Consider the following 16,946-nt stretch of genomic DNA (forward strand, 5'->3'; position numbering starts at 1 on the left):
TACCAAATCTGGTTTTGAACAATGATAACACCTATAGCTGAAAGAATTACTGAAATCTCTAAAGGAAAAATAAGCTTTATTCTAAGCCCGAAATTATCTCACTTCTAATTGCCTTCTTCCTCTCAGAAGCAGTTTTTTTCTAAATGATGCCTGATAATAAGCACTCATGATTTCTTAAGAAACTAATTATAAAAGATGCACTGCACTCAGGATCCCAAAATGGAGCTAGAGCTGGAGGCAGTGTTTCATGGAACTGGGGTATTTGAATCTCAGTCTATCTTGAAAAATCCTAAGTGTCAATCACTCTTTCTACCTGCCTGCCGTGCCCTTAACCTCATCTCTCCACTGTACAAAATGATACTTGAGGAAAACTGGCATGGAAAGCAGACCTTAAGGGTGAGGCCCCAAGCTTGGGAGTCCTCTGGTGTCCTATGGTCCCACCAGAATAGATGAGTAGGGACTTAGGCCAGGTCCTGTAGAGCAGTGAGGAATTCTCTTTGGAGGTCCATTGCCATACAGATTTCAATGGGAACCTGCCCTTATAATGAGCAGCAGGGCATGTTCAAGAGGTCTAGGTGTCTCTGCATCTATGGAACACATGAAATATAATACATACTTAGCATTGAGGCTCAAGATAGAATATAGATCCACTACACACAGATATCAGTTCAAATTCTTAGAAATCCTAAAAATTCTTGAGTTATCTAAAACTCTAAATGACTTTTCAGAGTTGTGCCAAGAACTCAAACTAAGCTATTTATTTATTTTTTGTCTTAATCTATATATCACAAACAGAGAAGGCAATGGCACCCCACTCCAGTACTCTTGCCTGGAAAATCCCATGGAAGGAGGAGCCTGGTGGGCTGCAGTCCATGGGGTCGCTAGGAGTCAGACACGACTCAGCGACTTCACTTTTCACTTTCATGCATTGGAGAAGGAAATGGCAACCCGCTCCAGTGTTCTTGCCTGGAGAATCCCAGGGATGGGGGAGCCTGGTGGGCACAGAGTCAGACACGACTGAAGCGACTTAGCAGCAGCATATATCACAAAAGTGATGACACACCTTAATTGGAACTTGTTTTTTATCTTTCTTATCTGATACATTCTTTTGAAAAGTTTCTGCTAAGATCCCATAAAGCAAGGTTCTTCACATTTCTGAAGGCAGTATTCCTTATGTTTACTTTAATAAAAAAGTTTTCTCCCAAAAGATTTGTCGCATTTAAAGTACAAAAACAAATACACAGATCCAGATGTTGAACCACACATACTTATCTATACATATATTATTTAGACCTACTTAAACCCATCTGTACATTCTAGTGTATCTACCTATAACATCTCTTGAATAAAAAAGCAACATATCTTTTAAGAAACAAACTTGGTAGTAACACTGCCATTTGGAAGGATATTTCACAAGAACAGGAGAATTAACCCAGTATAAATCCAGTATGTTTACTTGCACTTCTTAAAACAGTCTACAGGAATAATGAATAGATGAACCTACCAATCAAAGTCTTTGGGCCTAACAACTCTAAAAGAAAGGAATTATGAGAAGATATTTTATAAGGTTAATTACATCCTAAGAGATTATTCTGATTTCTTTTTTTTTTTAAGTTTTTAAAGAAAAGACTTTATCTTCTCAAACAGCATAGCATTTCTAAGTCTTGTTTTCTATGAAATTGTAATAGGCAACTATATCTGTTAAAACTGGTCACACAAAAAAAGTATATTAAATTGACTACTAACAAAGATAACCAATTTTTAACACTTTGTTAAAAGCAGTTAAAAAAAAAAACAGTTCTTCAGGAGAAAAGCAGAAATTTTAGAATTGCCAGATACAGAATATGTGATGTCTCTGAACAGACAGACAGCCTCCTGATTGTGGAGACAAAGTTGTAACAGCTTCTTTGTTCTAGAATGTCACCTACCTCACATGAAGACCATAGGATACTAGGGCTCAGATGCCCAAACATCGCTATTCCAGGCACAGAACTTTCTCAGTGCCTAGTCCCATAACTGGGAACACACAAACATACACAAGAGAGATACGGGTCATTATTAAAATCAGATTTATATTAATGGTGTCACAGTAGCAACACAAAATGTACTGTCTCGTTTCCATAGGAAAGATTATATTTACACTATACACTTAAGTCTTGAAATGTGAACCTCCAAACATTCAGTTCAATAATCAATGAGTTTGCTGAGGGTCCCACACCGTCAAATCCTAATTCAGCAGAATAAAAGCCCCTCCTTGGCTGCCAAGCGCTGGCGATGGACTTTGTCTTGCTGCAGCTCTTCATGATTTGGATGCCAGAGTTTCATAATGATCCTTTCAATGTTGAGAGCATATACGGTATGGGTAGGAATGACTTCCCTGTGTACCTGGGATAAAAACATCAGCATGTCTCCAATTATACTTCAATACACTTATTTTTCCAACACAGAAAATGAAAGTAAGGTTTATATCAACAAAACACTCACAAAAAAGACACAAGCCTGTTAAGTTTTGAGCCAGAACTTAATAAAACCCAAAACAGGTAACAAAATAACAAAGCTCTGAAGGAAAAATAAGGGAACAAAGAGTTTGTTTGTTTGTTTTTTCCTTTCACTGGAAAGGTGAGGAATGGGGGAGGTAAGTTAGGAAGGATTCCTGAGAGCAGGATTTGAAAATAAGGCTAGTATTAATGGCTTTAGTAACAAACAATAAAAACTGAAAAACAAAAGTCAGGAAATGGAAAAGCTAGTGAATATCTTTGTAGACTTGAAGAAACTTTGAACCTATCCATAAATCTAGATAAACCTTAAGGTGCCAAGAGTTACCTGCAAAGCTTCAAAAAGGTCGTACATGTTCACTGGAGGCAGAGACGCGGGCAGTGTGTCCCCCGAGCACGCCAGCAGGAGTGCAGCCTGCTGCTCAGCATCGTCAGGGGGCGGGTGGGACGCTGGGTTCTGACCAGCAAAAGGAGCGGAGAGGGCTGGAGGGCTGAAAACAAAACGTTCCAGAAACATTCCAGTAAGAAAGAGGGAAACCACTGAACAACCAGAGTAGGGACGGTCTGCTAGAAAACTTCTTATAAAATGTATCTCAAAATGAATCAGAAATCCAATTATTTTTCAGCCAGTGTATACATGAATAACCTACAATTTTCATTTTTAAAGGCAGCCCATCTCTTGGGCTGGAAATAAAATGCAGTACAACTGCATTTACCCTCCTCCCTCCACAAGTGTCAAAATATTTGTTAAGTCAGGATACAGAGTCAAAATTGTCTCCTGCCCTTAAAGAGCTTCTAGGTGGAAAAAATAATAGACCCTAATTAAAGGAAAATGAAATTGCAAACTGACTTGGAGAGGAAACTAAAGACAACAGGATCAAAAAATAACAAGCAAGGAAAGAAGATAAGGCACAAAAGCAGCAACGGGCAAACCTGGAAGGTAGAGAAAATGCACCCAAATTTTGCCAACTTCCCCAAATAGAACCCAGATATAACTGGGAAGACAAGCATGATTTTTGTATCATAATACAGTAGGAGACAAGCTATGCCATTCTGGAGAACACACAGGAGGTAAAACAGTGAGGAGGGAACCCGGAGGAAAGCACAAGTAGAGTGTGAGCGTGGGTTTCGGCACCAGACAAAGGCAGCCCTGATGGAGAAACAGGTGGCCAAGAATGAGGCAGGAGTCTTCTAGGGACAGGCTGGCAGGGAGAGAGGGCGGCTGGAGGCCTGGCAGGCCCAGACACTGCTCCAGCACTCACCCAACACAAGGGGCTGTTTTTCTCTAAAGACGAATGACCCACAAAGGAGAACAAATAATCAACAACAGATATGCTTGCAGGAGGTCGAGTAAATCTTCACCTATGGCAGTCTGAAATAGTGAAACCAATTTAAGCCAGTGCTCTTCAAAATGAGCCTTGTGAGTTGTGTTGAGGTCTGCAGAGCCATGACACAAGCACCAGCACCAGGCCCTCCCTACGGTGTCAGCACCGTCTGCTCTGACTCCCTGCTCAGCTCTCCCACCACACATCCCACCACGATCACGCCACCAGCCTTCCTTGCCAGTTACTTCTTCCCCATCACCACTCCAGCCAGCCTTCCCAATAATACTTTTTTCTACCTCTCTTCTCCCTGAAGAGAGACAACAAAGGGAAGGTAATCCAGGTCATCTCAGAGGGATGTTTCAGGACAGCACAGAGGTCCTGGGAGCCCACAGTGCAGAGAGGTTCCAGAGATCAGAGCTCAAAGACCAGATCTGCCCAAGAGGGTGCCAAGAGCAACCGATGACACCCAGCCCAGGCCATTATCTTGAGCTCTAGCTACAAAAGCCAGGTAAGGACCTGGAGACACACACACCACTGCTCCTCCCACCATCAAGAAACCCAACCCTGACACAATAACCACAGGCCACATTTCAGAGTGACAGCTGGCCCACTCCCACCACCAAGAGGTGCTGCCCCAGGAGCCTTCAAGATGCACTGCCCTCAGAGTGGGGCCACTCGCATTAAACCACACGCCGCAGCCAAACTCTACAACTTTACTTTTGATCTACAGAGTACCAGAAGAATTCACTAGTTATGCAAGGAAGCCACTTGAGAAAATAAAACTGTACTGCTCTCAGAGTTACCCTAGACTCACAGAAACTCAATAATCAATTATTTAACAGTGGTCTATTATGTAAGAGTAGCATAACCAACTAGAAAGGATGGATGCAAAAATCACAAGAAACTTCATATACCTTTCTATTAAGCTGTTGTAAGCTACTACACTATTCTTCAGGTATGGCTGTGGGGTCACATTGCTACCAAAGGCATATTTAAAATGACCATCACGTAACCGGTAAGCTTTCCTTCTTGACACAACTGATGACAGTATATCTTTAAGGTGATTCTGTAAAAACAAGAAAAAAAAATGAAAAATAGCATGAACTGTTCTTAAAAGCAAACCATAAAACTTCCATTAACCAAACAATGTTATTGGCAGTGAATGGAGACGTGAGAATGGCAAGCAAGTGCTGAAGCCAAATGAATGCTCACTAAAAAGCCACAGACCATACCAGAGTGGGAAGGCCTAGCAAAGAGTGAAGGGAGATGCACTGTTTTGATTTAGTTCTACTCAAGATGAGCTTGCTCTACAGAAATTTATTAAAGTCTTATACCTCTAAATTGGCTCCTCTCTCTCAAAAATGATTTTTAGATAGCTTTAAACAGAAGTACAAAAACAAGTAATTTTTTAAAGTAGCAAACTACCTTGAAGCTTGTTTGAAAATGGTACAAAATGTTTTAAGATCAGAAATATATGTTATAGTACCCAATCTACTAAAATCCTTGCATGAATAGAACCCTGGCTCTCTCAAAAGCCACATAAAAGACAGATATTACAGGAAATAAATAGTTATTAGGTATTTAACATCTCTTCACCTTTGTGACAGCCTAAGAGAGGGTTAGAGATTGTCTGTGAAAACGGAGACAGACTAGTCCCAGACTACCATTATTAACAGCGAAGCCAGGGGGCATGGTATTTCAATTATACCAGTAAGATCATCTCATGTCAGGACATCATGGTACCACTTGTAACTTAAAACTTCATGAGATAGCTAGCATAATCTCTGAGGTACAGGCGAGGAAACAGAGCCCCAGAGAATCGCAAGGAAAGACCCAGTGTCCCCTGTCAGCACCTGTGCACTGTAGACCCCAGTGTGCGTTTTATCTAGTGACTGAATGAGTAAAATGAATGAATGAAAGCGTGTGCTGAGACAGACGCCCACGGTTTGGACACCACGCCTAGTAATGCTCTTCAAATGCTGTGCCACAGCAAAATCAAGTGATTTTAATCTTTAGGATTCTCAATCTGTTTTTTGCTTAGAAACTGTCCCCTTGTTATCAAGTTAAACATCAAAAGTGTTATGCCACCAGTAACCTTTTGAAAAGCTTAGTCTGTTAACTGAAGGCAACTGTTTGGATTGTGATGTTTCTCCCCTCAAGAGAAAACAATTTCAGCAAGGCAATTCTGAAATCAGAGTTCCATTTTAGTTCTTTTCTTGCAGTACGAACTCTGAATAACACACACAAGCCTGTCACATTCAATCTATAGGAGTGTTTTTGTGACACTAGCAAACCAACCTCCACCGCGTAGACCACAGCTGAGACAGCTTCTTCAGTGACGTTGTCCAGCCCGTGTTCGTAAGCAGTCACTATCATCCTCCCTTCAAGCTGACCCCGAGTAGGAAGCATCATTGTGTGGGAACAAAGTTTCAAGTCATCATCATCCTGGGGATCCTTTGCCACAAACTGCTGGGCTCCTGAGAGGGGATTCTGAGGCTGGAATCTATGCTATAGGTAAGAAAACTTCAAAATTATTCATTACATGGCAAGTAATAAGACACAAACAAAAGTAACCAATGAATTGGACCTGAGATCCTACAAATTAATGCCATCAAAACTAAACCACAAGAGTTAAAAAAAGGTAATTCATGCACAAATAATCACAGATTCACAACCATTACATATCAATAATGAAGACATGAGTTAAGGGGAATAGCAGCATAATGCACAGTAGTTTATTCTATTTAATTAATTCCTTAGTAATCACAGAATATATGGCTCTGTGCTAAAAACAACAAATGGGGAGAAGGAGAATATATAAAACTATTTTCAAACAAGTCAAAACATTTTAAGTACACTTGTAAGTAAGCAGATTCTGAACGCAGAAATATACGGTGAATGTTTCAGAAAACTGGTAATTTCTGTTACCAACATAACAGATCTAATAACAAATATTCCAAGATAATGTAGGGTAGTATAACTCTTCAGTTACATTATATTCCACTAACAATTCTCAACACAGAATCTTTTTAAGACAGTCATTAGTTTTTTAAAAAATAGCCTTTCCCAATCTTTTCCACTTATAAAACCCCAGCCTTGCTCTGGGAGATGCTGAGAGCACATTTATATTCTCCATCATCAGCAGGAGATATGCCCCTGTAGCTTTTGCTTAAGTTCAGCTCACAAGATTTTGTAGCAAATATGGCTTGTCCTGTTTGAAGTCTGTATTATAAAAGCAACTTGCTTTTCCATTTCCATAAGTATATAGCATATACTTATGCCATAAGTATAAGTCTTATAGCAAGTATAAGACTATTTCATATCAAACATGCTTTTTTAAAGCAAGTATGCCTCTCTGGAGATGCTGTTGCCCTCCAGATCGAATATTATTGATATAAAACATGGAGGAAAAAGTAGAAGTAAATAAATGTTTGTTGATATTTATCAATAAAGTACCCAATCAAATCTATAAAAGGCATAGGGAAACTTTGTTCCCTGGATATAAAACTGAAAAAGCAAGTTATTCTAAAATGTTTACAAATTTCATAGTCCAATGCCTTCAAGATTTCTCTGAGGATCCCCAGAAGACTCAAGGTTTACCAGGGCATCACCAGGATCCTGCTGGAGGCCTTTAGGCCTCCTGGACCCTTGGAACAGAAGTCTTCAATCTGAGCAACATTATTCATTCCCAAAGATATTTCAGAGGAAAAAGAACACAGGTATAGTTCTTGAATCACTGAAAAATCCTTATATACAAATGACAACATATTAATAATTATGCAATAACAAACCAGAAGCATAAAAACTCAGACACTCTGGTAAAGAGGGTTTCAAAGATTGGGTCCCAATTTCAAATTCAATAACATCTTTTCCTCCCCAAATAACACCTTTTTCTCTTCACCTTTTTTCAACTTTCCTACCAGAATTGTAATATTCATTAAAAAAACTAAAGCCAGTTCCGTCACAACAGTTCTTAAATCAGTCATTACCAAGATTTACTGAAGAACAACCTACATCAAATTTCTGACGAACAGAAGAAAGCTTTTTCTTTCCCTTTGGTTTTCCAGGTTTGGCTGCAGAACCCCCTGTCCAGGGTAAAGATCCAGCACCCTCTATGAGACAGAAAAATAGCAATCATAAGAGAAAAGAACAACTGATAACTGCTAAGTTTGTTTTCCCTTTGGGTTAAAGAAGCATGAGATGTTCAAATGATGAAAATAAACAATAAACGCTTAAATTCAGATCTCTTTCTGCTTCTCTAAAAAAACTTCAAATTCTCTCAAATCTTTTTTTTTTCCTAGCTATAACCAAAATTGTTCTTTTAGGAAGACAAATTTGTTTTTCACGTTTTTAATTGTCTATGGGGTGCCTGTTTGCTTAATAGTAGCAGTAATATTATAAAAGCAGGACAGAATTTTCTAGTTCAAGATAGCAAACTGAGCACGTGTATTTGTCTCCTCTCTCTTCCAAGACCCTGCTAAAACAACAGTAGGGAAACGTAAATGGCACGTGCACAACAGAGACTAAAAGGAGAAGGAGTGGCAGACCAAGAGGAGATCTCGCCAAATTCCAAGGACAGGCTAAAAAGGAGCCAACTCACAAAGTGGACGCGTGGAAGCTACGGCCTAAGCTGGGCAAGCTTGGTAAATAGGTGGAGCTAAGTTAACCTGACTAGTAGACATCCATAAAGAATCTGAATTTGTAGGTGAGGCCAGTGGAAAGCAGGAGGGATAGTACAGCTAAAAACAAGATTAATGGAGTATCTATATTGAAAAGTCACCCATACAAATGCCTTCCCTCATATCCAGGACTGAACTCAGTACAACACAAAAAAGATGGGTCCGCTGATCAAAAGTTAAGAATTTCAAGACAACCCGGGTACAGCACCAAAGCAAGTGCAGGCCCTTCCGAGTTCACTGAACAGTTGTTCCTGGCCCCACGCAACCAGTCCCGCTCACCCCTGTGCACAGGGAGGCCTATGTAACAGGAGGATGGAGAGCTCTTCTCCAGTTGAAACAAATCTTCTTGGCTTTACTAAGGTGTTGGTGTGGGTACTGGCACCCTCGAGCACAGCCCCACTGTAATGCTGGCCTCCTGCCACTCTAAAGGGCAATCTCCAGGCAGTTTTATGCTTCATTCTTAAATACAAATCATCAGACATTTGATAGAAATCTGTAACATGGTGAGAAAGACCAAGCTAAACAAACAAAAAAATCAAAGTTATACATACACTTGAAAAAAATATCCCAAAGAATACTTTCAAGAAAAGACAATGCACATAAAGTGTCTAGGATACAGCTGTTAGGAGTCAACAAATAACATCATTAAAACCATCTTTCTTGCCTGGCTTAGAGAAATAGTAAGCAATTTGACCACAATTATTAACACACACACACAAATTATATTTCTATATTATACTTTTAGTAGAAATCATCTCTTTGTTGCCAACAAATATTTTAAGGAAAGATATTTTGGGTGTTTGATGGAGAAATAATCTCTTAAATTCCAATGTACCTTCATTTATTTTTAAATAACCAACAACAAACATTCAAGAGTATCAAAGGCTTTAATTAAAATCAGCCACCTGTATTAATAGCACTGTATATTCTTTTGGCATTTTTTATTTCTAAGAGAAATTTTACATGTTCTTTCACCTGCTTTTTTATAACCATGTGGGGTAGATATTACAGTCTCATAGAAGCTCACAACATTCAATAATTAAATATATCACCTAAGCTAGTGGCAAAACTTAAACTTGAACCCAAGTCTCCTGACTCCTATCAACCAAAGTGTTTAATTCCAATCATCCCACTGAATCTTTTGGGTGTGTGGCACTTCAGAATGTATCTACCTAAAAAGTAAGATCCATCCTCACAAAATGTTGGCTTTTCTGATCAAATTAAATTTTAAACAATAAAGTGGATTATGTTTATGATCTAACAGGCAAAAGTCCACTTCTATTTAAATTAAATAAAACATCAGGCACAGTGTAGAATGTGCAGAAGCGGTATGGTGAGGGATGGAGAGCAGCCTCCCTGCTCTAACACCAGTCTCCATAAACAAACGCTCTTTACCACTCTTCCCAGCAAGGGTAACTTCTCTTGAGTGTGAAGAATAGGCCTTTAGTATATCTTATCTGAATTCTCCATCTTACAACAGAGCTTAGCAGAGGGAGATGATACAAAATACTAGCCGTGTCTAGATAAAAGGGGCGTCCCTGGTGGCTCAGATGGTAAAGTGCCTGTCTGCAATGCAGGAGACCTGGGTTCGATCCCTGGGTTGGAGGAACCCCTGGAGAAGGAAATGGCAGCCACTCTAGTAGTCTTGCCTGGAAAATCCCACGGACGGAGGAGCCTGGTAGGCTACTATAGTCCATGGGGTCGCAAGGAGTCGGACACAAAGGAGTGACTCCACTTTCTCTAGATAAACATGGGCTTTTAATAAATGACCATCAGAATTACCACAGGCCCTTTAAAAGCAACAACAAAAACCAACAGTACCTTTAAATACAAGAGCCCAGGATAAGCTTTACCATGAGGCAAATTTTTAATGTATTTATTTGGTTTTGACTAACTGATTAACATAAGATTGAAAGAGGTGACTTGTACCACTTAAACCTCCAAAAAACTAGGGGCAAAAAATCATCGTCTGTATCCATCTTCTTAGGCTGATGTGACAGACGTGGCTTCCGTGCACGTCCCTGCTGCTGCTGCTAAGTCGCTTCAGTCGTGTCCAACTCTGTGCGACCCCACAGACGGCAGCCCACCAGGCCCTGCTGTCCCTGGGATTCTCCAGGCAAGAACATTGGAGTGCTCCCTACCATGCTGCTATTCACCACCTTTGTTCTCCACCAACAGTTCGCCAAACACAGGCTGAAGCACTTAACCTTCCAGGTGCTAATATCTCACTGAATTAAGAACAGGAAAACCCAAGTTCTCAACACATGCTGTGGTTTATCCTCCATACATCCCTGGTAAACCTCTTCTAACCACCAAATGCCCTCTCTTCACTCTCCTCAGCTTCTTCCTCCTGACTACTCGCCTCCTCACCTCTGGTTTACTTAAGTAATTGAAACCCAGTAAAGCCCAAAAGTCAATGTAAAGACAGTGAAATTACCTGCTTTAAAAAGGTCCTATAAAAGAATCAGCACTTTATAATAAAATGTGTCTTCTAAGCAGTTCAAAGAACATTTCATTTGCAAACACGTCTGTTAGAGGCAGCGAGAGCCTAGTAAAAGCCCGAGTTTGTGGCTCTGCTGACTGACATCCCTAGAGGTTATTTGCACTCCCTTACCTGGTGTAGACACCAAAATCTGACAGCGCGTGAGAATAGCCAGGAGGAAATCGTTGTGAGAGTGGACTGGAAGAGGGAAGATGGCCACAAGTCAAGCACACGACATTTACAACATACGGAAACCACTGTGTTAGTCTAGTTTTTAAAGACTTTGGATATCCCCTACTCTGCCATTCTTTACATTTACTTTTAAATATCCACATTATTTAAATGACCTTATATACTACTAAAACAAACAAACAAAAAATTTAATTTATTGCAGATCTGGGAAAACTTCAGAACAGTAAAGTAAGTCCCCAGATTATTTTACCATTATCCTGTGTGAGAAGTCTATGAGCTTCAAGGTCAAACTCTTCTTTGCTGATCTTCTGCTTGAACCACAACTTTAAGTTAGCCCAGTATCTGCAGAGGCAGAAGCAATATTAAGAACCTCAGGTTTTGCTTCTTCCCCAAGTGCACCTTATCTCCCTCAACTCCCAGGGAAAGAAGGAAATTTTGCATTCCCTAATGTTATGGACTGAGTTGTGTTTCCCCCAAATTCATATGTTGAATCCCTAAGCCCTAGTATCACAGAACGTGACAGGGCCTTCAAAGCGGTAATTAAGTCACATGCTTATTTAATTTAAATGCAGAGTACATCATGAGAAACGCTGGACTGGATGAAGCACAAGCTGGAAGAAATATCAATAACCTCAGATATGCAGATGACACCACCCTTATGGCAGAAAGTGAAGAACTAAAGAACCTCTTGATGAAAGTGAAAGAGGAGAGTGAAAAAGTTGGCTTAAAGCTCAACATTCAGGAAACTAAGATCATGGTATCTGGTCCCATCACTTCATGGCAAACAGATGGGGAAACAATGGAAACAGTGACAGACTTTATTGTTTTGGGCTTCAAAGTCACTGCAGATAGTGACTGCAGCCATGAAATTAAAAGACACTTGCTCCTTGGTAGAAAAGCTATGACCAACCTAGACAGCACATTAAAAAGCAGAGATGTTACTTTGCCAACAAAGGTCCGTCTAGTCAAGGCTATGCTTTTTCCAGCAGTCATGTATGGATGTGAGAGTTGGACTATAAAGAAAGCTGAATGCCGAAGAACTGATGCTTTTGAACTGTGGTGTTGGAGAAGACCCATGACAGTCCCTTGGACTGCAAGGAGATCCAACCAGTCCATTCTAAAGGAAATTAGTCCTGAATATTCACTGGAAGGACTGATGCTGAAGCTGAAACTCCAATACTTTGGCAGCCTGATGCAAAGAACTGACTCATTGGAAAAGACCCAGACGCTGGGAAAGATTGAAGGCAGGAGGAGAAGGGACGAGAGAGGATCAAATGGTTGGATGGCATCGACTCAATGGACATGAGTTTGAGTAAGCTTCGGGAGTTGGTGATGGGCCAGGGAAGCCATGGGGTCACAAAGGGTCAGACATGACCAAGCAACTGAACTGAAGTGATCAGAGTAGGCCCTAACACAGTGAGACTGGTGTCCTTATAAGAAGGGATTAGGATACAGACAAGAGACAGTAGGCAACAGCCAATGGGAGAGGCCTCAGAAAATAACAACCCTGCTCACACCCTGATGTCAGACTTCTAGACTCTGGAATGGTGAGAAAATAAATTAGTTGTTTAAGCTACTAAGGAGCCAGAACACCATCAGAAGAGGAAAGTCCTCCCTAAAAGGGACTGAGCGGTAGTCACAGAATCTGACCTGTAAGTCAACCAGCTAAAAACCATAGCTGTACCTTTCCTTCCTCGCTGTTGCCTTTCCAAAGGACCTACTCCCCAGAAAAATACACTTAAAATTATTTTAAAATATTATTAAAGTTGTCAAATATTGCATATTTGAAAGTTTCTGAGAGTAGATCTTAACAACTTACTGCCCAAAATGTATTAATAAGTCTTTTGTTAACCTGAATATTATTGACCAGAGTGTTTCAATATTCACTTACATAACAAATAGATGGTCATAGGTATTAGTTTCTACAAAAACCCCCTAGTCAATAATGTATTAAACGTTCTCATCAACAAGAAAAAAATAATTTTTTAACTATATATGATGAGACATGAACTAGACTTATTATGGTGCCACACTGCAATATATATACAAATACTGAATCATTAATGTTGTACCCCTGAAACTAATGAAAAGCTGTATGTCATTTATACCTCAATTTTAGGAAAGATTTATATTTTAAAGTTTGTTATGTGTTATAGATTGAGGAGTGTAGTTTTTTAAAAGTGAAAACCAACCACTAATCATAAAAATTACTAGTTAACTGGTAGGAAAAAAGGATCCAATCTTTTATACCTTAACAACATTATTAAAAATAGGAGTAAAATACTTGATTTTTCACATCCACACCCCTTGTTTTGATGCTTAAGACAGCTACTCCTCATTCATGAAACAGGACTAATAATTACTTAGTACATGTTTTACAGTAACTTTGAATTCATGATTAGCTACTTTCTAATGCTCATTTGAGTTTCTAACAACAAAGTCCTAAACAAGACAGTTTAATGCTCTCACTGCCATCATTATACCCACGGCAGTTTCTCCTGCTGTCCTATACGCCGATCAGCTTAAGTCTGGCTAACTATATACATGTAATTGTTTGAGTTCCTGTACTCCCCACCCCAACCCTGCCAGAGAAAATTCACAACTTTAATGGAGCCCTAAAGTTTCCCAAGACCCATTTCACTCAACAGTAAAACAAGTTTAGTTCTAGAACCTGGCACATTTCACCTGAGTCAAATTCATTAGTCAATAATACCTTCCCAATAGCAAACACATGATTCCTCTGCCTTTTTAAAGACAAGAACAATTTAAAAGTGAAATAAAGTGCCACAGAAAGGCAAAAGTCTTTTCCTATCCCATTCTATACAACAAAAGAGGAGAGTAACATGAGAAAAACTTCATTATTTAAAAACCCTGTGTTCCTATTTTACAAGAAAGGATACTTTCAAATACTTCCTATTTGAAGTGAACTAAGGCAAGACTCTGCCAACCTGATGCTATCTATCTTTTCAAACTTTATAGCCCAAATAGCCAGCACTGGCTATCAAGTTGAAGATTCACTTCCCAATCCTGGTCCCTGTATTAACCTGTTATGTAGCCATGGACAATTGATTGTTTTCCTTAAAAATAAGGAAAACAAAGTAAGCCAGCCTCTATATAGGTGAGGATAATGGGTGATGAGTATAAATGGATCGGACTAGGAAGCACTGCAGAAACCTGGGGAAGATTAAACAACATATGGCTAAATCATCCAAAAAACAAAGCACTCATTTGAACCCGACACTAAACTAAGTACTATACAGAGTAAGCTAGCAAAGCTCATGTCTTTCTAGAAGCTGACATGGGCAGACAACCTGACGTGAAAGACATTAGGACAACAGCATAAATAGGAAACAACTCATGCCTAAGATCCTTTTACACCTGATATCTTTTATCTACAAACAAGAACCGCATTTAAATGGTCAGGCTGTACAAACCAAGACAAACTACTCAAGCAGGATGTGTGAGAAAATATTGTAGGACAGACTGCTCAACCAAGAAGTACTTTTTAAGGAGCAGAAGGAAAAAAAGACAATGGAAAACATTAATAGAGAACAACACTGTACCACTAACTCTTCCTAGCACAAAGGTATATTTTGATTGCATTCTTAATGGAGATTCAGCTACAGATGCACCAAATGTAGCTTCGGCATCTATATTTGACCAACATCTGATAGCCAGCGTTGATCTTTAAAGACCAAATAGGAAACACTAATTTCAATATTTCTAGTGACCCATGTGAGAAGTGTGGCTTCACAGAGGGCATCATCGCATCTAATCAGTCAATTATACACACAAGCCAAGTTTACTGCAGCATGAAAACATTCACTTTCAAATATTTGTAAGCATCATAAATATAAGAGTGACAAGTCTATTGTGCTTAAAAAGTATAAATTTAAGCGGTCAGTATTACAAAAATAAGCTACAGTAATTAATGACAGTAAATTTTACTCATTAAAATTAAGGATTTTTAATTAAGTAAGCAAGGTAAGAGAAAGAACGTCAACATGCATATTAAACTAACTTCAGGTAAAAATATTTTATCTTTGGGAGTCAATTAATGTTTATGAAAAATTAAATAATTATGCCCCAAATAACAGATTATTAAAATTTAATTCCAGTGTTTCTAGTTTGATTTATTATTGTTCCTAATAACTTTAAAAATTATATTTTGTTTTTAGTTATTCCATTTAGTCCATCGGTGTTCCAAGAAGTCTTACATGAGAATTCTGTGTATCTTGGTAAGACATAAAGTAGACTGCCACATCAAAATTTCACAAGAAGGAAAAACCAAAACTCATGTATGACATCCAAGTTAAGCAACTTCAATTCAGTTATAATAAAAAAATAAAAAGATGAGAAGGAGAAAGAGTGGAGAAAAAGAAAGTATCCCCCAAACACCCTGCACCTCTAGAAACATTTCAAAATAAGTGCCTACTGAGTACTGTAAAACGTACAGAATATCACAAAAATCATCCAGCAGCAACACAGGCATTATAATCTTAAACCTTTAAAATTGGCTTCTAATATTTTATAAAAATAAAAATGCAATCATACTGTTTTGAAAATTTCCAAATTTGTCCTTGTACTTCGGAGGGTTCCTTCTATGACTTTGGCTTTGTCTGAATTACTGATTTTACACTCAGCCATTTCGGCGATTCTGACCCGACTATGTACTCGGTCCCCTGCTATAACCTGGGTGAAAGTCTTTGGGAGCTTCTGGGATCCTTTGCAACCCTCCGGTAAGGTTTCTGAGCGAGAAATTAGACACGAGGGCCCCAATACTGCCATGACTTTTGAAGAGTTAAGATCTCTGTCCTCTCATCCATCAAACGGGATTGATAACTGTACCTACCTCAAATCTCTGTTGCGAGGATTAGATGAGATAGTACATCTAGAGCGCTTTAAAGGTTCGCTACTGCAATAACCACTGTAATTGCAGCAGTGTTCAGTGACTATTTCACCGGAGCGTCTGTCTGCCTTCCGAAATGGCTTTCTGTGTCTTACCCACAGTTCCTGCACAACACCTGAGCTCAATAAGCCTCCGCCTCCACGAAGCCCTCCGCGAGCGGGCCGCCTAGAGACGTGCCGGCTCGGACTAGGCCGCTGCTCAGCGACGCGCGTCCCGCACTCCCGCGCCCTTGCCGCACCCGCCCAACAGGCCCCTGGGCGTGAAGGCGTGGAGTACGCCTTGCTCGCCCCACCCAGGGCAGAGCTTCGGGGGAAGGCGCCCGCCCGGGTCCCGAGCAAACCGGGGAGGGCGGCCCCTCCAGCCGGGTGCGTCGGGGCTGCCCGCCGGCCCCCGCCGGAAAAACCCACAGGCGCCACGGCGCGAGGGGCGCACAGGCCCAGCGGCCGCGTGGAGCCACTCCACGATGGGTGGGCAGCCAGAGGCCGGGGGAGCGCCCGCGCAGAGATGCGGAGGCTGCGTCTGGGGAGTTCTTACTGTTTCACGTTGTCCCCCAGGGCCTCGCTCAAGTTCTTCTTCGCCGCCTCCAGCTCGCTCACAAAGGTCGCCATTGCTCCCCACTTATCAGCCCGACCTCAGACCTCTCGGCCACAGCGACCAGCAACCGAAAAAACAACCCCACGAAGGCTTGGGCTCCGGCGACGCCGTCTGCTCCCGCCTGCCCCGCCCCCAGGAGCTCGGAAGACGGGTGTTCGGTTTTCAGCTCCGCCCGCCTTTCTGAAGGGAAAGCGCTGAGCCGAACTCGGCGTTTCCGCGGTCCTCCAGCCCCCGCCCCTCGCGTCGCGTGCCCCGCCTCCTCGCGCTCAA

At 40.7% G+C, this 16,946-nt stretch overlaps 1 protein-coding gene across 1 annotated transcript; it reads right to left on the minus strand.

Annotated features, from left to right (window-relative positions):
- Nucleotides 1-1,064: 1,064 nt before the first annotated feature.
- On the minus strand, nucleotides 1,065-16,834 carry TADA1 (transcriptional adaptor 1). The gene is made up of 8 exons (XM_070366762.1): nucleotides 16,617-16,834; nucleotides 11,424-11,515; nucleotides 11,114-11,179; nucleotides 7,835-7,932; nucleotides 6,119-6,328; nucleotides 4,735-4,886; nucleotides 2,824-2,986; nucleotides 1,065-2,385 (listed from the first exon to the last, which is right to left on the minus strand). The coding sequence occupies exons 1-8, from the start codon at nucleotides 16,688-16,690 to the stop codon at nucleotides 2,233-2,235; spliced, it is 1,008 nt and encodes a 335-aa protein (XP_070222863.1). The 5' UTR covers nucleotides 16,691-16,834; the 3' UTR covers nucleotides 1,065-2,232.
- Between the last annotated feature and the right edge of the window lie 112 nt (nucleotides 16,835-16,946).

The sequence above is a fragment of the Bos mutus genome, chromosome 3, assembly GCF_027580195.1.
Source record: "Bos mutus isolate GX-2022 chromosome 3, NWIPB_WYAK_1.1, whole genome shotgun sequence".
Lineage (NCBI taxonomy): Eukaryota > Metazoa > Chordata > Mammalia > Artiodactyla > Bovidae > Bos > Bos mutus.

Coding starts and splice junctions, on each gene's coding strand:
- TADA1 (XM_070366762.1), bottom strand. CDS start 16,690: ATGGCGACCTTTGTGAGCGAGCTGGAGGCGGCGAAGAAGAACTTGAGC. Junction 4,887..6,118: donor CTGTGGTCTACGCGGTGGAG/GTTGGTTTGCTA, acceptor TTGTTTTTACAG/AATCACCTTAAAGATATACT. Junction 2,987..4,734: donor TACAACAGCTTAATAGAAAG/GTATATGAAGTT, acceptor TTTTGTTTTCAG/CCCTCCAGCCCTCTCCGCTC.